Source organism: Salmo salar, chromosome 15 (assembly GCF_965601325.2).
Source record: "Salmo salar chromosome 15, fSalSal1, whole genome shotgun sequence".
In the NCBI taxonomy this organism is placed as follows: Eukaryota; Metazoa; Chordata; class Actinopteri; order Salmoniformes; family Salmonidae; genus Salmo; species Salmo salar.
The window spans coordinates 60,837,662-60,855,000 of record NC_138305.1 but is presented as its reverse complement, the minus strand read 5'-3'; the positions used below and the strand labels follow the sequence as shown (position 1 = coordinate 60,855,000).

At 42.7% G+C, this 17,339-nt stretch overlaps 1 protein-coding gene across 1 annotated transcript; it reads left to right on the top strand.

Moving 5' to 3' along the window:
* Positions 1-421: 421 nt before the first annotated feature.
* Positions 422-16,711, top strand: LOC100846971 (estrogen receptor alpha 2). The gene is given in 11 exon segments (NM_001252365.1): positions 422-591; positions 594-718; positions 3,539-3,768; positions 7,913-8,029; positions 8,470-8,651; positions 8,864-9,017; positions 11,557-11,648; positions 11,651-11,694; positions 15,125-15,258; positions 15,645-15,817; positions 16,125-16,711. Coding segments are annotated over 11 exon segments (1,431 nt in total). The 5' UTR covers positions 422-450; the 3' UTR covers positions 16,164-16,711.
* The last annotated feature ends 628 nt before the right edge of the window (positions 16,712-17,339 follow it).

Below are 17,339 nucleotides of genomic sequence, written 5' to 3'. Positions count from 1 at the left end.
AAGGGAATAGAGAGAAAAGCTCTGCCTCTCGATGGTAGGAGGGGAGGTAGGAATTTTTTGGGGTCTGTGTGTCTAGCCGGAAACTAGGAGGGAAAGAGAAAGAGGGGGGGAGAGAGAACACAGTGAACCCCACTCCCAATCCTCTTCAGCGTAACAGCCTGTATTGAGTTGTTTGGCACACATTGAAGAACAGAGCAAGAGACGGAGCGGGAAGAGGAAAAAAAGAGAGGCAAAACAAAGCACCTCTCCCCTCCCACCCCTTAGTGAGCCAGTCTAAATCATACTGGTTATCAGTGCTGTTGTTCTGTGAGTGTGATGCTGGTCAGACAGTCCCAGGTGCAGACCTCCAAACCTTGTGGAGCTCCTCTCAGATCCTAAGCAACCCTGGAGAGCCTAGCCATCTCCCCCCAGAAACTCTTGCCGCAGCCACCGCTCACTTCCTGCAGTGACATGTACCCTGAGGAGACCCGTGGGGGTGGAGGAGCAGCCGCCATCAACTACCTGGAGGGAGTGTATGACTACACTGCCCATGCCCCTGGCCTGGCCCCCCTCTACAGTTCCTCCACTGCATCCCTGGATGCCCATGGACCCCCTCGGACGGCAGCCTGCAGTCCCTTCTGTTTGTGCCCTCCACTCCCCAGCTCAGCCCCTTCCTCCGCCACACCAGCCTCCCCAGCCAGTCTTTCTACCTGGAGATCTCCTCCACACCCGTAAACAGGTGAGAGATATAACTGTCTTTGACCCTTATGGAGGGCAAGAGTTAATTATCTGGCTGAATGTGTGCGGCTCGGCTAGCTGTATTGTACCTAGGTGATCAAATCACATTTTTATTTGTCACATGCCCCGAAATACAACAGTGAAATGCTTACTTATAAATAAAGTTTTTATAAATATAGGTTTTTCTCATTGAGATAACATCTCTTTTCCAAGAGAGACCTGGTCCAATAGCAGCAGGGGGAACAACATTTCAGACAAAACAACTTACATACAGTAACACAACATTAAACAAAACTATAAACACACATACAGTACAACAAATATTTAACGTTAAAAACATGAATGTCTTGACTAAAAACAGCTGGCCTAAAGACAATTACACTCTTCTATGATTATATACATTGATCAAGTGTTTAAACTCCACCAACGAAACTAGATCAAATTTTTAAATGTTCAGGAAAGAATTCCAGGACCACGGAGCTAAGTAACTGAAACTATTTCTACCATGACCTGTTCTAATTTTTGGTACTGTTAGAAGCAAATGAGAATGGGACCGTAATTGATATTTATTTACCGACCTGACTAAAAAAAGAACAGAGATAGTGGCATTTTACCAAACATGGCCTTATAAATCAGTGTATACCAGTGTTTAAGCCTATGCAAGGTCAATGACGACCATCCAACAGCACTGTAGAGATCACAATGATGTGTTAGACGTACTTACAAGCCCTTGTAAGTAATGTGTAAGAGAGAGTGAGATCAGTGACCCTATTCCACTCCATTTGATCTGAATGTTTGTTAGAGTTAGTGTTAACTCTTGTGATGTTAGTTATAGCAGTGTTGTTTGGACAGTGTGTTGCTGACTATGTAGTGTCGTTCAACAGTTGCTATGTCCCTGTGTTTCTTTTCTTCTTCTTCACCAAACCACTGATTATGTAATTGTCATAGAGCATTTCAATAAAGACATGTCATATTCTGTCCCATATGATATGATTGCTTGGAGAGAAATAGAGTGATAGTCTACATTGATTGACATAGATTGAGTTTAGGTTTAGTCTTTTTCTAATTGTTCACTTCAATTATTTGACTGTCCTTACTCCACATTAACAATATGTATTTGTCTTCCTGTGGTCACGTTTAAAAATTTGGCTCAGTGTACTTTTGTTTCTCTAGCATCCTCTTTTAAGTAGTCTGACAAACAATGACAGTCAGACAAAATAAATACTTTAAAACTAAACATGTACTCCGGACTTAGTTTCATAACACCTTTTCAATAATGTTTTGTCCTCAAAGTGGGGTATTATGCTCCTTATATGTGACAGTACTGTACTAGGTTAGTTTAATTTAAAAGTTAAACATTCATTATCAGAAGGGAAATATTTAGGCTGTTGAAAAGCCTTAGCTACGGAGCTCTAATTTCTCAGATTAGCAACTTTGCTGGAGACCTTGAGAAAATAACAATATGTAAGAACAACAAAAGTACACACGTACAGTTCATTTCCTGAATGAGGTGGAGACAGATCTAATTCCTGGGGGGATAGTAGATGAGTCCAAGTTGCTGCTGTTAGCTATAATTGGCTTGAGGGATTGAGGGGCGCAATGGTGTTGTCAACCTCAACAAGACGAAGCTGCTATTCCTCCTGGGGAAGGCCTGCCTGCTCCAAGACCTCTATTACAGTTGACAACTCTACGATGTCAACTTCCCAAAGTGCAAAAAACTTTAGTGACCCTGGACAACACCCTGTCATTCTCTGAAAACATCAAAGCAGTGACTCGCTTCTGGAAGTTCATGCTCTACAACATCCATAGAGTACGAATTTTTCACAGAGGAAGCGGTACTTGTAATCTCCCGTCTGATCTACTGCATCTCTGTTGGCTGGGCTCCCCGCTTGTGCCATCAAACCCCTGGAATTTATCCAGAATGCCGCAGCCCACTTAGTGTTCACCCTTCCCAAGTTCTCCAATGGCACCCCTCTCCTCCGCACACTCCACTGGCTTCCAGTCAAAGCTTGCATCCACTACAAGACCATGGTGCTTGCCAACGGAGCAGCAAGGGGAACTGCCCCTCCCTACCTTCAGGCTATGCTGAAACCCTAACCCCAACCGCAAGCACTCCGTTCTTCCACCTTTGGTCTCCGGGCCGTCCCACCCCTACAGGGGGTCAGTGCCCTCTTAGCCCAGTCGAATGTCTTCTCTGTCCTGGCACCCCAAAGGTGGAATGACCTTCCCCCTGAAGCTAGGATAGTAGGTCTGAAACCCTACATCTTCAAAGAGTATCTTAAATAAGACAACCCTTATCCCCACCCCCATTGTATGAATTTAACATGTACTTCTGTTTTCCTACTAGCACTAACTTTGCTGAACTTCTTAAGTGAGGAAAAATTTACATTAACACGACTGTGATGTAGTTCTCACCTAGCTACAGAATCTTAAGATGAATGCTCTAACTGTAAGTCACTCTGGATAACAGCGCCTGCTAAATTAGTCAAATTAAATGTAGTCACCTCTCTTACAGCTCTCTTTATTGAATGAGAAAATATCTTTGTTTGACTGTTGTGAGATATCTATCGGAGAAACTGATGTTGGTCATTTCAACTTTTGAAAGCACTTCAATTGAAACTGAGGCAGAGGTCATTAGAGGAATATGTTTTCAAAGAGAACCAGCACATTTTTGTAGCCCAAAAGTCACATTTTGAATCAATGCGTTTGCAAAGGTTTTTTGTGACGTCATCTTGAAAAGAATTTCACAAAGAACAACTCCAGGTTGATTCATCCCTGAAAAGCCAATCATCTGACCATCCTGACCAACCCTGTGTTGCAGGTCGAGTGTGGGAGCCAATCAGCAGTCAGTGTCCCATGAGGAGCTCAGCAGCGCCTCCGACACTGTGGCGGAGTCAGGGTCAGGCTCAGGTTCAGGGCCAGGGGTCGGAGTGTTTGAGATGGCCAAGGAGACTAGGTACTGTGTGGTCTGCAGTGACTATGTCTCTGGGTATCACTACGGAGTTTGGTCCTGCGAGGGCTGCAAAGCCTTCTTCAAAAGGAGCATCCAAGGTAAGCCTCTCATCCCTACCACTATATCCCACTTCACTTCAAAACATTTAACTCTTTCTATTCACTGTATCAGAAGACGCACTCACAACCAAAGTTTTGAAATTCATATCTAAGCCCTCTTAGCAATAAGGGTGCCACAAAAATACCACGTAATTCCCCATTCAGCACTGTACTCTATTAAAAGTAACTAATCTGACTGGCACCCAATGTTCCCTCTAAACTGCGCGTGAGCAGTAGCCCCACGAAGCTCCCCCGGCACTGCCATGCAGAAATATCAGCCCACAGAGAGAAGCACGTTATTGAACTTCACTCAGCTTTCTAGAGCAGTGGTCACGTTGATCTCCAAGGCATTCCTAGTCGATCGCCAAACATTTCTGTAAAAAAATATAATTTTTTATTTTTATTTTTATTTGCTTCAGGTTGTTGCCAGTAGGTGTACCCGATTCAGCTGCCCTCTGTGCCGGGTAGGCAAACTGTTGCCATTTCATGTGTTTGAAGGTACAAACTCTGCCTTCCCGGCGGGCCCAGAGAGAAAATCAAGTGTACTATAGGGCTACCGCTTGCCAACTGGATGGCTCAGATGACTGTGTCTGTAGTAAAGTAGCAGACATAAAAGAAAGCTACAGCAACATTGATACTGTGAGATTTCAAAACGTTTAAAACCATGACTAGAGAGAGACTATTAACTAATACAGCAAAGAGCTGCTGTTTTTATGAGTGAGTTCCAGTGCAGGCTGAGGTGAGGACGGCTAGAAATAATGGCTGGAACGGCGTTAATGGAATGGCATCAAACACATGAAAACCATGTGTTTGATACCATTCCAAGAATTCTGCTTCAACCATTACAATGATCCCATCCTCCCCAATTAAGGTGCTACCAACCTCCTGTGGTGAGTTCATATTTAAGTTCTTACTCAGCACTGTCAACACTTTAAGTCATAAAATGCGCGTTCTTCCTATATACAGGGCTACAACAAGCAGTGCAGAAGTAATAAATGAGTAGGAAAGTGAAACTATAGGCTTGCATTGTAATTATTAGCTGCTTGGGTCTTTTTTAACATCGAGGAATATACATTTGTTCCCATAGGAGTAACAACAGGAATTTGTGCAAGACGCAAAAATAATGCGGTGCGACTCAAGTTTCTGGTCCCTTTTTGGTCAGTGTCAGTGGAAAGGAAGAGCGGAGGGATGTTTAGAGGCGGACCCTCAGTCTGCTGCTTTCTCCCTCCGCTGAGACTGACCATGAGATGGAGCACCAGCAGCCCAGTAAAATAAAAATAAAAAGCTAATTATTTAAATGTATGCTCACTCATCTGTGCCTCACAAGTAATACAACAACAGATCTACTACCAGTGTGATCATATAGCCTAGCTCAAGTTTTTAAATATAATTAAAAAAAATGACCCGACATTTGCAAGGCAATTCAAGCAAAGCTAATATGCGTTGATAATGTATTGGGCCTATAGCTTACTGCACAAACCTCATTGCTACAGTACTGTTTTTAATTGGTTAATGTTGCATAGGCTTATGTTTTTTAAGTCATGTTAAAAAAAATCTGACCGTTAGATCGCTACTTGCATTTTGACTCAAAGTGATCTTGACTCAGAAAAGGTTGGTGATCACTGTTTGAGTTTTTCTTGTTATCATTATAAATGTTTCCCTTTACTGTGGCACATGTGATCAAATCAACGCAATATTAGCCACTTTCAATGCAACATACCGAAACAAAATGAACTATGCAACAGATTTTGTTGTAGGCAGAAGGCATCGGAGTAGGATTCTATTGAATTGACATGCACTACTCAGTCCGTACTCTACACAGACCGGTGTGGTATAAACAATCAGAGTTGCAGTAGGTCCAAATGTCCATTACCATATATGGATCTGTGCCATTTACGTTGAACTGGATTGTGTTTACAGCATGAGCGGTCGTGACTAGATGTGCTTGTTTTGAGATCAAAGAGAGCTGCTTGTAGCCACGTGTGCACATGTTGTTCATATCCTTTGCTAGTTAGTGAGTTATTAGCCCAGTTATAGATCATTTGTAGTCAGTAATAGGGGACTGATTGCTTCCTACAAGAGCACAAAATGTGTACATTTCTAAACCGCTTTAAAAGCTAGTCAGGCAAAGAGCTTTTAATAAGCTAAATAGGCAGAGGGTAGCATAATTTTTCTGATTCTCTGTAATAATGGTATGAGAATAATAATGCATTTTCTTTTGTAAAGTGGTTTCTTGCATCAAACAACATAATAGATTTTAAGTCACTTGTCTCAAGGACAAGTGGAAAAACAGGTTAATGTCAAGCCCTGCATGTTTTTTTTTTAAAGTCTCATGAAATGTAGGCCTACATTGAACACCACATATTGGCTGAATGATAGAACAGCTATTTCCCTGTAAAAAATGTATGGGATGCATTTTCTTCATTATTTTTGATGGTAGGCCTACATTGTGATAAAATAGCCACAGTAGCCTACATGGCCACTGTTAAAACTGTAACTTAAAGGAGGTACAGCCTAAGTGTTAACAGTAAACGCATGCTGGAAGTTGGACAGAATTTTCACAACGGTCAAGTTTGTACTCAGCAGACCTGACATTTGCTCAGTGCCGGAAAAAATGAGAGGGATCATTGCTGGCACCCACTGTCATTTTTAGCAGGTTGATGTTTTTTTTCCATGAGTCTTGTCCTGGAGGCAGAACTGAGCGATTTCAAAATTGGCTGTATTATAAAAATGTATAGGGAAAAATTTTGCTTTTTGGTCTTCATTTAAGGCTAGGCATTAGGGTTAGCAGCGTGGTTAGGTTTAAAATCTGATTGTATGACTTTGTGGCTGTGTCAGCTAGTGACCACTCTGTAGGGCTGCCTCAATAACAAGATTTATGACCAAAAACGCCAAGCTGCTCATTTTCAGCTCTTATTATAAGTTGTGCAGAGGTTAAGGGCGTGTGTGTGTGTGTGTGTGTGTGTGTGTGTGTGTGTGTGTGTGTGTGTGTGTGTGTGTGTGTGTGTGTGTGTGTGTGTGTGTGTGTGTGTGTGTGTGTGTGTGTGTGTGTGTGTGTGTGTGTGTTGAGAGAGTGACTTATCTAAAGAATGACTGGTACATAATGACTATCATTTTCAGCTGTTATTATAAGTTGTGCAGAAGGTGTGGGCACATGAATATTATTGAGAAACCAACTTTGACATTGGCTGTTAATTGTTCCTGGTTCCCAGCCAGCTTCAAACCTCTTACAGAGAGACCATCGACGTTTAACTGTCATTTACCAGTACCAATTTAGTGATATTGCTAAAGGTACACTGGGTGTAGAGAAGGAACTAATCAAAGAGAACAGAACGACCTGAATTAAGGGAAAATATAATGTTCCTTTCATATCTGTCACGATTCCCACCGACGGTGGCGCCCCCTCCTGCTCGGGTGGCGCTCGGCGGTCGTCGTCACCGGCCTATTAGCTGCCACTGATTCCTTTTTTGTTTTCCCCCTGTTTGTGATTGTGTGCACCTGTTCTGAGTGGGGGTGATTAGCGGGGCTATTTATATTAGCTGGTCCGCCTTTTCTTTGTGCGGGATTGCATTTATCTGTTGTATGCTTGTGTACACACTGGTTGAGTTTTTGCGCTAGTGCGTTGGTGTTGCGCCGACTGTGTTTTTCCCCCTGTGTTTGGGGCACTTTGTTTTGTGTGCGCTCTCATCACTGTTTGGGGTGGCTTGTGTTTTTCGCCATTTGGCCTATTAAAAGCCACTACCCTGTATTCGCTGCTTCCTGCGTTTGATTTTGCAAGTGTCTTGCCATCGACGTAGACATTTTTCATTATTACTGAAATAGAACATGTTGTAAAACCATATTCTAATGTTCTTTCAACGTTGAATAGGCTATCATAGGTAGCGGAGTTAATTTTACCTTGTACGGCAGAGGAATCTTAATAAATTACATTTCATGACGTTTCGTGGGAGTGGACATCACACAACAAAAGACACATAATCAGAACACAGTAGTCTCATGGTAATAAAACATTGTAGATACTATATTTGAATTTACTCTATGCCAGAGAGATATGAAAAAGAGGTATAGAGTGTTCCTCTCTGTCAAATAACCTCAACCTGTGTGCCAGTCCCAGTGATTGGATCACAATAAAGTTTTCTTCCAGGTCACAATGACTACATGTGCCCTGCGACCAACCAGTGTACCATCGACAGGAACCGTAGGAAGAGCTGCCAGGCATGCAGCCTCAGAAAGTGTTACGAAGTGGGCATGATGAAAGGAGGTGAGCAAGGGAACACAATGGTGCTCACGTGTGTGCCCGCACACACACAACTTACAGTTTGGTTTGGCTTGCCTCAGTAGTGTGAAAAGGGTAGTATTAGTTAAGACTGCTTGATGCTGAAAGGACAGGTGGTGTGTGGCTAAGCATTGTGTGTGCAGATAAAATAGAGACATATTTTACCATGGCCTTGAACCACTTTTCTCTGATGGGTGTAAAGGATTGATTAGTAGCCTACACACCCACAGTTTTGTTTTCATACTTCATGAATGCACACACATCCATACACGCACACAGCGAAATTCTACAGCAAGGAAAGGATATGAAGTTATACGTGGGAGCAAGAGTGTAAATAGCGAGATAAGTGTGTGCATGGTTGTGTGTGTGTGTATATATATGTGTGTGTGTGTTCATTAAGAACTCTACTCTACTCTAAACCCCAGGCTTGCGAAAGGACCGCGGTGGGCGGGTTCTCCAGAGGAATAAGAGGCGTGGTGGCCCTGCTGGTGACAACAGTGTCCTGGAGCACAGCAAAGCACCCCTTCAGGATAGTAGCAGGAACAGCAGCTTCGGTGGTGGAGGAGGAGGAAAAGGGCGGCTCAAGATCACCATGCCTCCTGAACAGGTCTGAACATTTCACTGGCTTCCTCCATTTCATATATCTCCAATGTAGCCACTTTCATTTAGCAACAGTCCTAAACAATTCAGTTAATACAAATGAATATGTAAGTGGAAACACAAAGTACTAGGATTATTATCTTACTCGCTTGCAATCATAATCACGGGTAAAATTGGAATTAAATGCACGGTGCCAGAATTCCTGCTCTCCTCCCCCAGGTGCTGTTCCTGCTGCAGGGTGCGGAGCCTCCAGCCCTGTGTTCTAGTCAGCAGTTGGGCCGTCCCTACACAGAGATCACCATGATGACCCTGCTCACCAGCATGGCTGACAAGGAGCTGGTGCACATGATCGCATGGGCTAAGAAAATACCAGGCAAGAACCTAACACGGCACAGAAATTATACAGTGCCTTCGGAAAGTATTCAGACCCCTTGACTTTTTCCACATTGTTACGTTACAGCCTTATTCTGAAATGGTTTAAGTGACCAGTTTTCCTCAGCAATCTACACACAATAGCCCATAATGACAAAGTGAAAACAGGTTTTAAGATAATTTTGCAAATGTAAATAAGAAATACATTATTTACATAAGTATTCAGACCCTTTGATATGAGACTCGAAATTGAGTTCAGGTGCATCCTGTTTCCATTGATCATCCTTTAGATGTTTCTACAACTTGATTGGAGTCAACCTGTGGTCAATTCAATTGATTGGACATGATTTGGAAAGGCACACACCTGTCTATTTAAGGTCCCACAGTTGACAGTGCATGTCAGAGCAAAAACCAAGCCATGAGGTCGAAGGAATTGTCCGTAGAGCTCAGAGACAGGATTGTGTCGAGGCACAGATCTGGGGAAGGGTACCAAAAAATGTCTGCAGCATTGAAGGTCCCCAAGAACAGAGTGGCCTCCATCATTCTTAAATGGAAGAAGATTGGAACCACCAAGACTCTTCCTATAGAACCTTCCAGAAGGACAACCATCTCTGCAGCACTCCACCAACAAGGCCTTTACTGTAGAATGGCCAGACGGAAGCCACTCCTCAGTAAAAGGCACATGACAGCCCCCGTGGAGTTTGCCAAAAGGCATATGGAGAAAACCTGGCACCATCCCTACGGTGAAGCATGGTGGTGGCAGCATCATGCTGTGGGGATGTTTTTCAGTGGCAGGGGCTGGGAGACTAGTCAGGATCAAGGCAAAGATTAACATAGCAAAGTACAGAGAGATTCTCAATGAAAACCTGCTCCAGAGCACTCAGGACTTGGAAGGTTCACCTTCCAACAGGACAATGACCCTAAGCACACAGCCAAGACAATGCAGGAGTGACTTCGGGACAAGTCTCTGAATGTCCTTGTGTGGCCCAGCCAGAGCCCGGACTTGAACCCGATCAAACATCTCTGAAGAGACCTGAAAATAGCTGTGCAGCAATACTCCCCATCCAGAGAGAGAGAGCTTGACAGGATCTGCAGAGAAGAATGGGAGAAACTCCCTAAATACAGGTGTGCCAAGCTTGTAGCGTCATACCCAAGAAGACCAGATGCTGTAATCACTGCCAAAGGTGCTTCAACAAAGTACTGATTAAAGGGTCTGAATACTTATATAAATGTGATATTTTTTTTGTTTTAATAAATTAGCAACATTTCTAAAAATCTGTTTTTGCTTTGTCATTATGGGGTATTTTGTGTAGATTGATGAGGGGAAAAAAACGATTTAATCAATTTTAGAAAAAGGCTGTAACGTAACAAAGTGGAAAAAGTCAAGGTGTCTGAATACTTTCCAAAGGTACTGTATATGTTGTAACAAGGTTTCAATAGTACTCATTATCTCTCTCTCTTTCTCTCTCACACACACAGACAGACACACACAGAAAATACACACACACAGAGTAGACACCTACGAAATCCTAGACTACAGCCTTCATACGACTGCTTACGCAACCACTTTCCTCCAGTGGTGGCAGGCCTTGGTAGTGGCAGTGACTGGCTGCTGAGGTTGCACACACACACTGGGACATTACAGGCATTATGTCAATGATTACAGTCACCATCTCAAAGGGTCGTTTGGGCAAAACCACTGCTAACCCATGGAGCTACACACACACAACCTCCCCGCGACACTGTCTAAGCAAACACTGATGTTATGATGTCCCAGTGTGCATCACTAAGAACCTGAAAGCACACAGTTTTAGGAGTCTTTAGCCACGTACAGAGAGGAAAAATGGAAGGGAATAGGATGTAATTGGATAGGAATTAGGACAGCTCAGTTGTGCTGATAAGGACCCATGCCAGGCCAGCAAAGGGATTGCAGATAGGACAATTCACAATGGCTGTTGTGGCAAGGTTGTAAGAAGTTTAATGCATAGCATTTATCTTTACCTAAGAATTCAGATCAGAGAAAAACGTTATCCTGGAAAAATACAACTATCACATTTGTTGAAATGAAATGATACTAGATTACTTTAGAAAAAAAAAATGCCGTTGACTGATCAGATCAAATGATTGACATAAAGAGCCGTTGTGTTGAACACTGTGCAATGTTTAACAGTGAGAATGACAGAATGGTGAACTTACTAAATGAAATGAGTTTGACTGTGTGATATTAGGTTGCTTCTTGTGTAAATATTTTCTGTCTGGATTTTAATGATTTGTATTTTAATGATTTTAATGATTGATCTGATTCAACTAGAAGCTTCAACCAGTGGTCCAGTCAACCACAGATTAAAGGAAAGTATCACTTTCATTACTTTGGATTTGCAGTGTGTGGGGGAGCTTCTATCCTTTGAATGACAATTTTACTATTAAATGAGTAATGTGACCATCTTAAAGTAGTTGAATGGACTAGTGGTTAATGTATAATTGATAGTGGGTTTATGTATGGTTTGACCGCAGTGTGACTGTGTCTCTGGTACTGGTAGGTTTCCAGGAGCTGTCTCTCCATGACCAGGTGAAGTTGCTTGAGAGTTCCTGGCTGGAGGTGCTGCTGATCGGACTCATTTGGAGGTCCATCCCAGCCCTGGGAAACTAATCTTCGCCAAGGACCTCATACTGGACAGGTGGGTACACACACACACACACACACACACACACACACACACACACACACACACACACACACACAAAATATATTGTATAAGAAACAAATATAAATTGTAGATGTCCATTTCGCATCTTGTCTGTGTACCTCTACTAAAGGCCATGTCACCATGAGTCTAATTATGATATTCCCATGGAGAAAGAAACACACTGTCTCACCTGCACAAATCCCCATCATTACACTTTAACGTTGGCAGAGGGTAGTGAAATGTCATCAAAATGGTGACTCTTGGGAAAGATGGAAACAGCATGCAAGACAGCATGAGAGAAAGGGGGGAAGACCGAGAGATGGAAAGAGAGTGAGAGAGGAGGCCAAGAGAGGGTGTATTTTTCATGCACAGCCTGTTCCCTTCATTTACCCCCACCATGTTCAAAGTAAACAAGTTTCACAGAGCTGCAGACCCTTCCTAAAGGGAAAGAGAGAGAGAATGAAATGAAATAAGGAGAGAGGAAGAAGGGCTGTTACTCTCTCTCGTTGATATCTATGATGTTCTCATTTGATCTGAGTTTTATTATAGAGCATTAATTCTGACACCAGGTCCATAGCTAGCCACTTTGACATGATGAGTAAAATGGTGCAGGTGGGAAGGCTGTTTGAGTTAGGGGGAAACTATCAAACTTACTCTAGATGGCTACTCTTCAGAAATACTGTATGATTATTGTTCTTACCCTGACCACCATCTCTGGTCCAGTGCTGCAGTCAGTTTCACTGTACTTTACTTATGTCTCATCCCGACTCATATGGAAAATAAGAAGGAAAAACTAAAAATAATCTTGTACGGAAGAGGAAGATTATTTGTACAAAAATCGAATAAGTAATCTAATTAGGAGCCTATCTAATAAGATTTTTTATGTTTTACCTTATGTCAGTAATGTATTTGTATATGTGTTAACTTACACTTAGTATACAAAACATTAGGAACACCTGCTCTTTCCATAAGACTGACCAGGTGAATGCTATGATCCCTTATTGATTTCACTTGTTAAATCCACTTCAAACAGTGTAGATGAAGGGGAGGAGACAGGTTAAAGAAAGAATGTTTTATTAGTTTTACCCCTTTTTCCTTTCATGATTTCTAACTGGTAGTTATAGTCATGTCCCATTGCTGCAACTCCCGTACGGACATGGGAGAGGTGAAGGTCGAGAGCCATGCATTCCCCGAAACACGACCCTGCCAAGCCGCACTGCTTCTTAACACAATACTTGCTCAACCTGGAAGCCAGCCGCACCAATGTGTTGGAGGTAACACCGTACAGCTGGTGACCGAAGTCGGCGTGCATGCACTTGGCCCCCCACAGGAGTCGCTAGGGCGCGATGGGACAAGGACATCCCAGCCAGCCAAACCCTCCCCTAACCCAGACGACGTTGGGCCCTCCCCTAACCCAGACGACGGTGGACACAGCCCGGGATCGAACCCAGGTCTGTAGTGATGCCTCAAGAACTGTGATGCAGTGCTTTAGACCGCGGCGCCACTCAGGAGGCCAAAAGAATGATTCTTAAGCCTCGAGACAATTGAGACATGGATTGTGTATATGCGCCATTCGGAGCGTGAATGGGCAAGACAAAACATTTAAGTACCTTTAAACAGGGTATGGTGCCAGGCGCACCGGTTTGTGTCAAGAACTGCAACGCTGCTGGGTTTTTCACGCTCAACAGTTTCCCTTGTGTTTCAAGAATTGTCCACCACCAAAAGGACATCCAGCCAACTTGATACAACTGTGGGAAGCATTGGAACGCTTTCGACACCTTGTAGAGTCCATGCCCCGATGAATTGAGTTTGTTCTGAGTGGGGAGGGGGCAACGCAATATTAGGAAGGTGATCCTAATATTTGCTATACTCTGTGCATATGCCTTAAATGACATACACAATTCGCTACATGATTTTCAGCTTCCAGGAATTGTGTACAGATCCTTGCGTCATGGGGCCGTGCACAACCATGCTGAAACATGAGGTGATGGCGGCGGATGAATGGCACGACAATGGGCCTCAGGATCTCGCCATTTTACCGATGGTAATTCAAATTGCCATCGGTAAAATGCAATTGTCTTTATTGTCCGTAGTTTATGCCTGCCCATACCATAACCCCACCGTCACCATGGGAACTTTGTTCACAACGTTGACATAAGCAAACCCCTTGCCAACACAAAGCCATACACGTGGTCTGCCAAATTCTCTAAAACAACGTTGGAGGCGGCATATGGTGGCTCAATTCTCTGGCAACAGCTCTGGTGGACATTCCTGTGGTCAGAATGCCAATTGCACGGTCCCTCAAAACTTCAGACATCTGTGGCATTGTGTTGTGACAAAACTTCACATTTTAGATTGGCCTTTTATTATCTCTAGCACAAGGTGCACCTGTGTTGATCATACTGTTTAATCAGCTTCTTAATATGCCACACCTGTCAGGTGGATGGATTATCTTGGCAAAGGATAAATGCTCACTAACAAGGATGTAAACAAATTTGTGCACATCATATGAGAAAAATAAGCTTTTTGTGCATATGGAACATAATCTGGGAACTTTTATTTCAGTTCATGAAACACGGGACCAACACTTTACATGTTGCATTGATATTTTGTTCAGTGTATAAGAAAACTGTATGTTCTGACAATGTAACCTCTACAAAATAAATGCTTTTCTTATAGGTTTTGTTTTTATAAGTCAACGTATAAAAAAAAAACATGACAATTACTATATTTGTATATACATTTTCAGGTATGAATTTCCATTGTTATGGCATCTCCTACTGGACAGTGGATTTATCTACAACTGTGCCTTTGGTCTCCCATCCAGGGTTTTAACCAAGCCCCCAGCCCTGTTTAGCTTTGATATTTGTCACTTACTATTACCAATGTGTTATCATGAGACTGATTGTTGAGGGATCTCCACTTAATAATGAAAGAGATTCACTGCTTCTTTCGAAGTCGTTCCTATCCTTCTCCCTCCTCCTTCGCATCCCCTTCTCCTCCTCCCCCTCTCCTCCCCTTCTTCCTCCTCTCTTCCTCCTCCTTCTGCTTTCCCCTTTCCTCCTGCTCCTCCTCGTGGCAGACTTAGCTTCTTTCTTCAATAAGTGTAACGTTGCGTGCGACTGACATCAGACAGTGCTATGCAATTGCTTTGAAATCTCATTGCTTTTAAATCTCATGTATGTGAGACCTTAGAAGGCTTAACTTACATATTTTTTGTATGTTATTATACAAGACCTGCAACATTTATTTTATGTCTAAATGTTACCCATCCATATAAGTCAGATATTACAGAATCAAATATGAATCTTGTATGTGTATTTGCTGCCATATGTATTACTTACAAGTTCCAGGTAGAACATATAGGAATCTTGTTAAATTATTCTGTATCTTTTCCATATGGGGGATCGTTGACCTCCAGGAGTGAAGGGGACTGTGTGGAGGGCATGGCTGAGATCTTTGACATGCTCCTGGCCACTGTGTCTCGCTTCCGCATGCTCAAACTAAAGCCTGAGGAGTTTGTGTGTCTCAAAGCCATCATCTTGCTTAACTCTGGTGAGTGTGTTATTCTAAGCTATTAAAGATGCTTTGCTTAGTATGTTTTGTTGTGAGTGTGACCTGAGTTCAATAACTGTTACCATGACAACTGGGCCAGCTGTTCTATGTGTGTTGACTGAGAGAAACTTCTGTGTTTGTTTTGAGACTGACTAATATGTAAGAGACAAAAATACCTTAGCAATGGGTGTTGTTGCAGGTTTCTGTGTATAGTTGTGTATAGCTAGCTACCTGATGTTCTTATTAATTGCTGAGTTAGCAGTTGCTGCATTGAGAACATCAGGCTCTTCCCGTTTCCCCGTCTTTGTCTCTTTTTTTCTTTACTTAAAACCTCTCCTCTTTCTTTACAATAAGCTCTCCTCTGTCTCTCTCCTCATTCCCTCTAGGTGTCTTCTCCTTCTGTTATTACTCTGTGGAGTCCCTCCACAACAGCCCGGCGGTGCAAAGCATGCTGGACAACATCACTGATGCACTCATCCACCACATCAGCCAATCAGGAGCCTCGGTGCCGCAGCAGTCCAGACGGCAGGCCCAGCTCCTGCTCTCACACATCAGACATGTGAGGTGAGGAGGGCACTCTATCTAGCGGAGGAGCACTAAGGAGAAGTGGGGATAAGGGGAGTCTTGTCCCACACATCAGACACATTATATGAGGAGTTCAAACTACATGAGGGGACACATACTCCTAATGATGTAAATTCTGATTCTGAAAGTCGAGGCGCAGTTTAGACCTAGGCAAAGGGAATGTTCATATTATCTGTCAGTTATATACAGTATGATCATCACTTATTTGGTTATACCCATAGATTATATTTCTGTGGTTATCAATATCCCCTCTCACTGCTCCTCTTCTCTCCTCTCTGTAGCAACAAAGGCATGCAGCACCTGTGCAGCATGAAGTGTAAGAACAAAGTGCCTCTGTACGACCTGCTCCTGGAGATGCTGGACGCTCACTGGATCCACTCCCCAGGCAAGGTGGCCCAAGCCTGGGGACAGGCCAAGGGGGAGCCCCTCTCTACCAAAGGCTCCAGCATAGGACCCAAGCAAGGCAACCAAGATACCCAGCTCAGAAGCCCCGGTCCTGGGGTACTCGAGTATGGCACTACACGCTCGGACTGGAGCCCCATTCCATGATGAGATATAGAAATAGGTATTTGTAGATATGGAAGATGTAAAAGTCCTTCCATTCGATATAGTATATGTAGAGAAATATTTAGACATTTGTGGAGGGGACAGTAGATAAAAAAAAAGAGACAAGAATTTGTTATTTGTAATATTTGTTTATAATTTATGTGACTCATTTAATAGATAGTTAAAATGATTTAGCAGAGATCCGTTGAATGTTTAGAAACGTTTGCATTTTGTACTGGCTCACTACGGACTGAAATGTGCTCCGTCTCACCAGATGTTGCCTTTCACAACATTTAGAATCTTTTGAGTAAAGTGTTTTCTGTGGCTTTAGCAGCAGTTTCACCTTTGTGCAGCTTCATATAGTGTAGCGCACTGTTAGCAGCATAGACTCTTGATAGAGAGCAGCTAGTCAATGTTGATCAGTGCATTATACCCTGTGAACATGAGCTTTGTGTGCCTTGACCAAATTTCCCTAGATAAAGAATTATTGGATGAAACATTGAATTTGGCATTACTGCTATTAGCCAATAGAAATGCATTGAATAACAGATTCACTACATGGAACAACAGATAGTACTCTTAAATCTAAAGGAAGTTTGTACTGAAGTGTCTGTCCAATTTATTCCATGTATTTATGCCCTTATTTTCATCACTAAACTCTCCATATATACTTCCATTCATGTTTTTGAAACAATTTACAAAATGTGATATTTAAGGTAGTGTATTACTGCATTCGCAATGTATATTGTACAGAACTCTTAACAGCACTTCAGTTGATGGACAGCAAATAATGTTTTATGGACCATTTTATATAGTTGAAAAACAGAAGTAATGTAATAGAGCCCCACAGTGGAGGTGTCATTATATTTACATTTTACATTTAAGTCATTTAGCAGACGCTCTTATCCAGAGCGACTTACTTAGAGTGTCATAATACCCATAAAAACTAG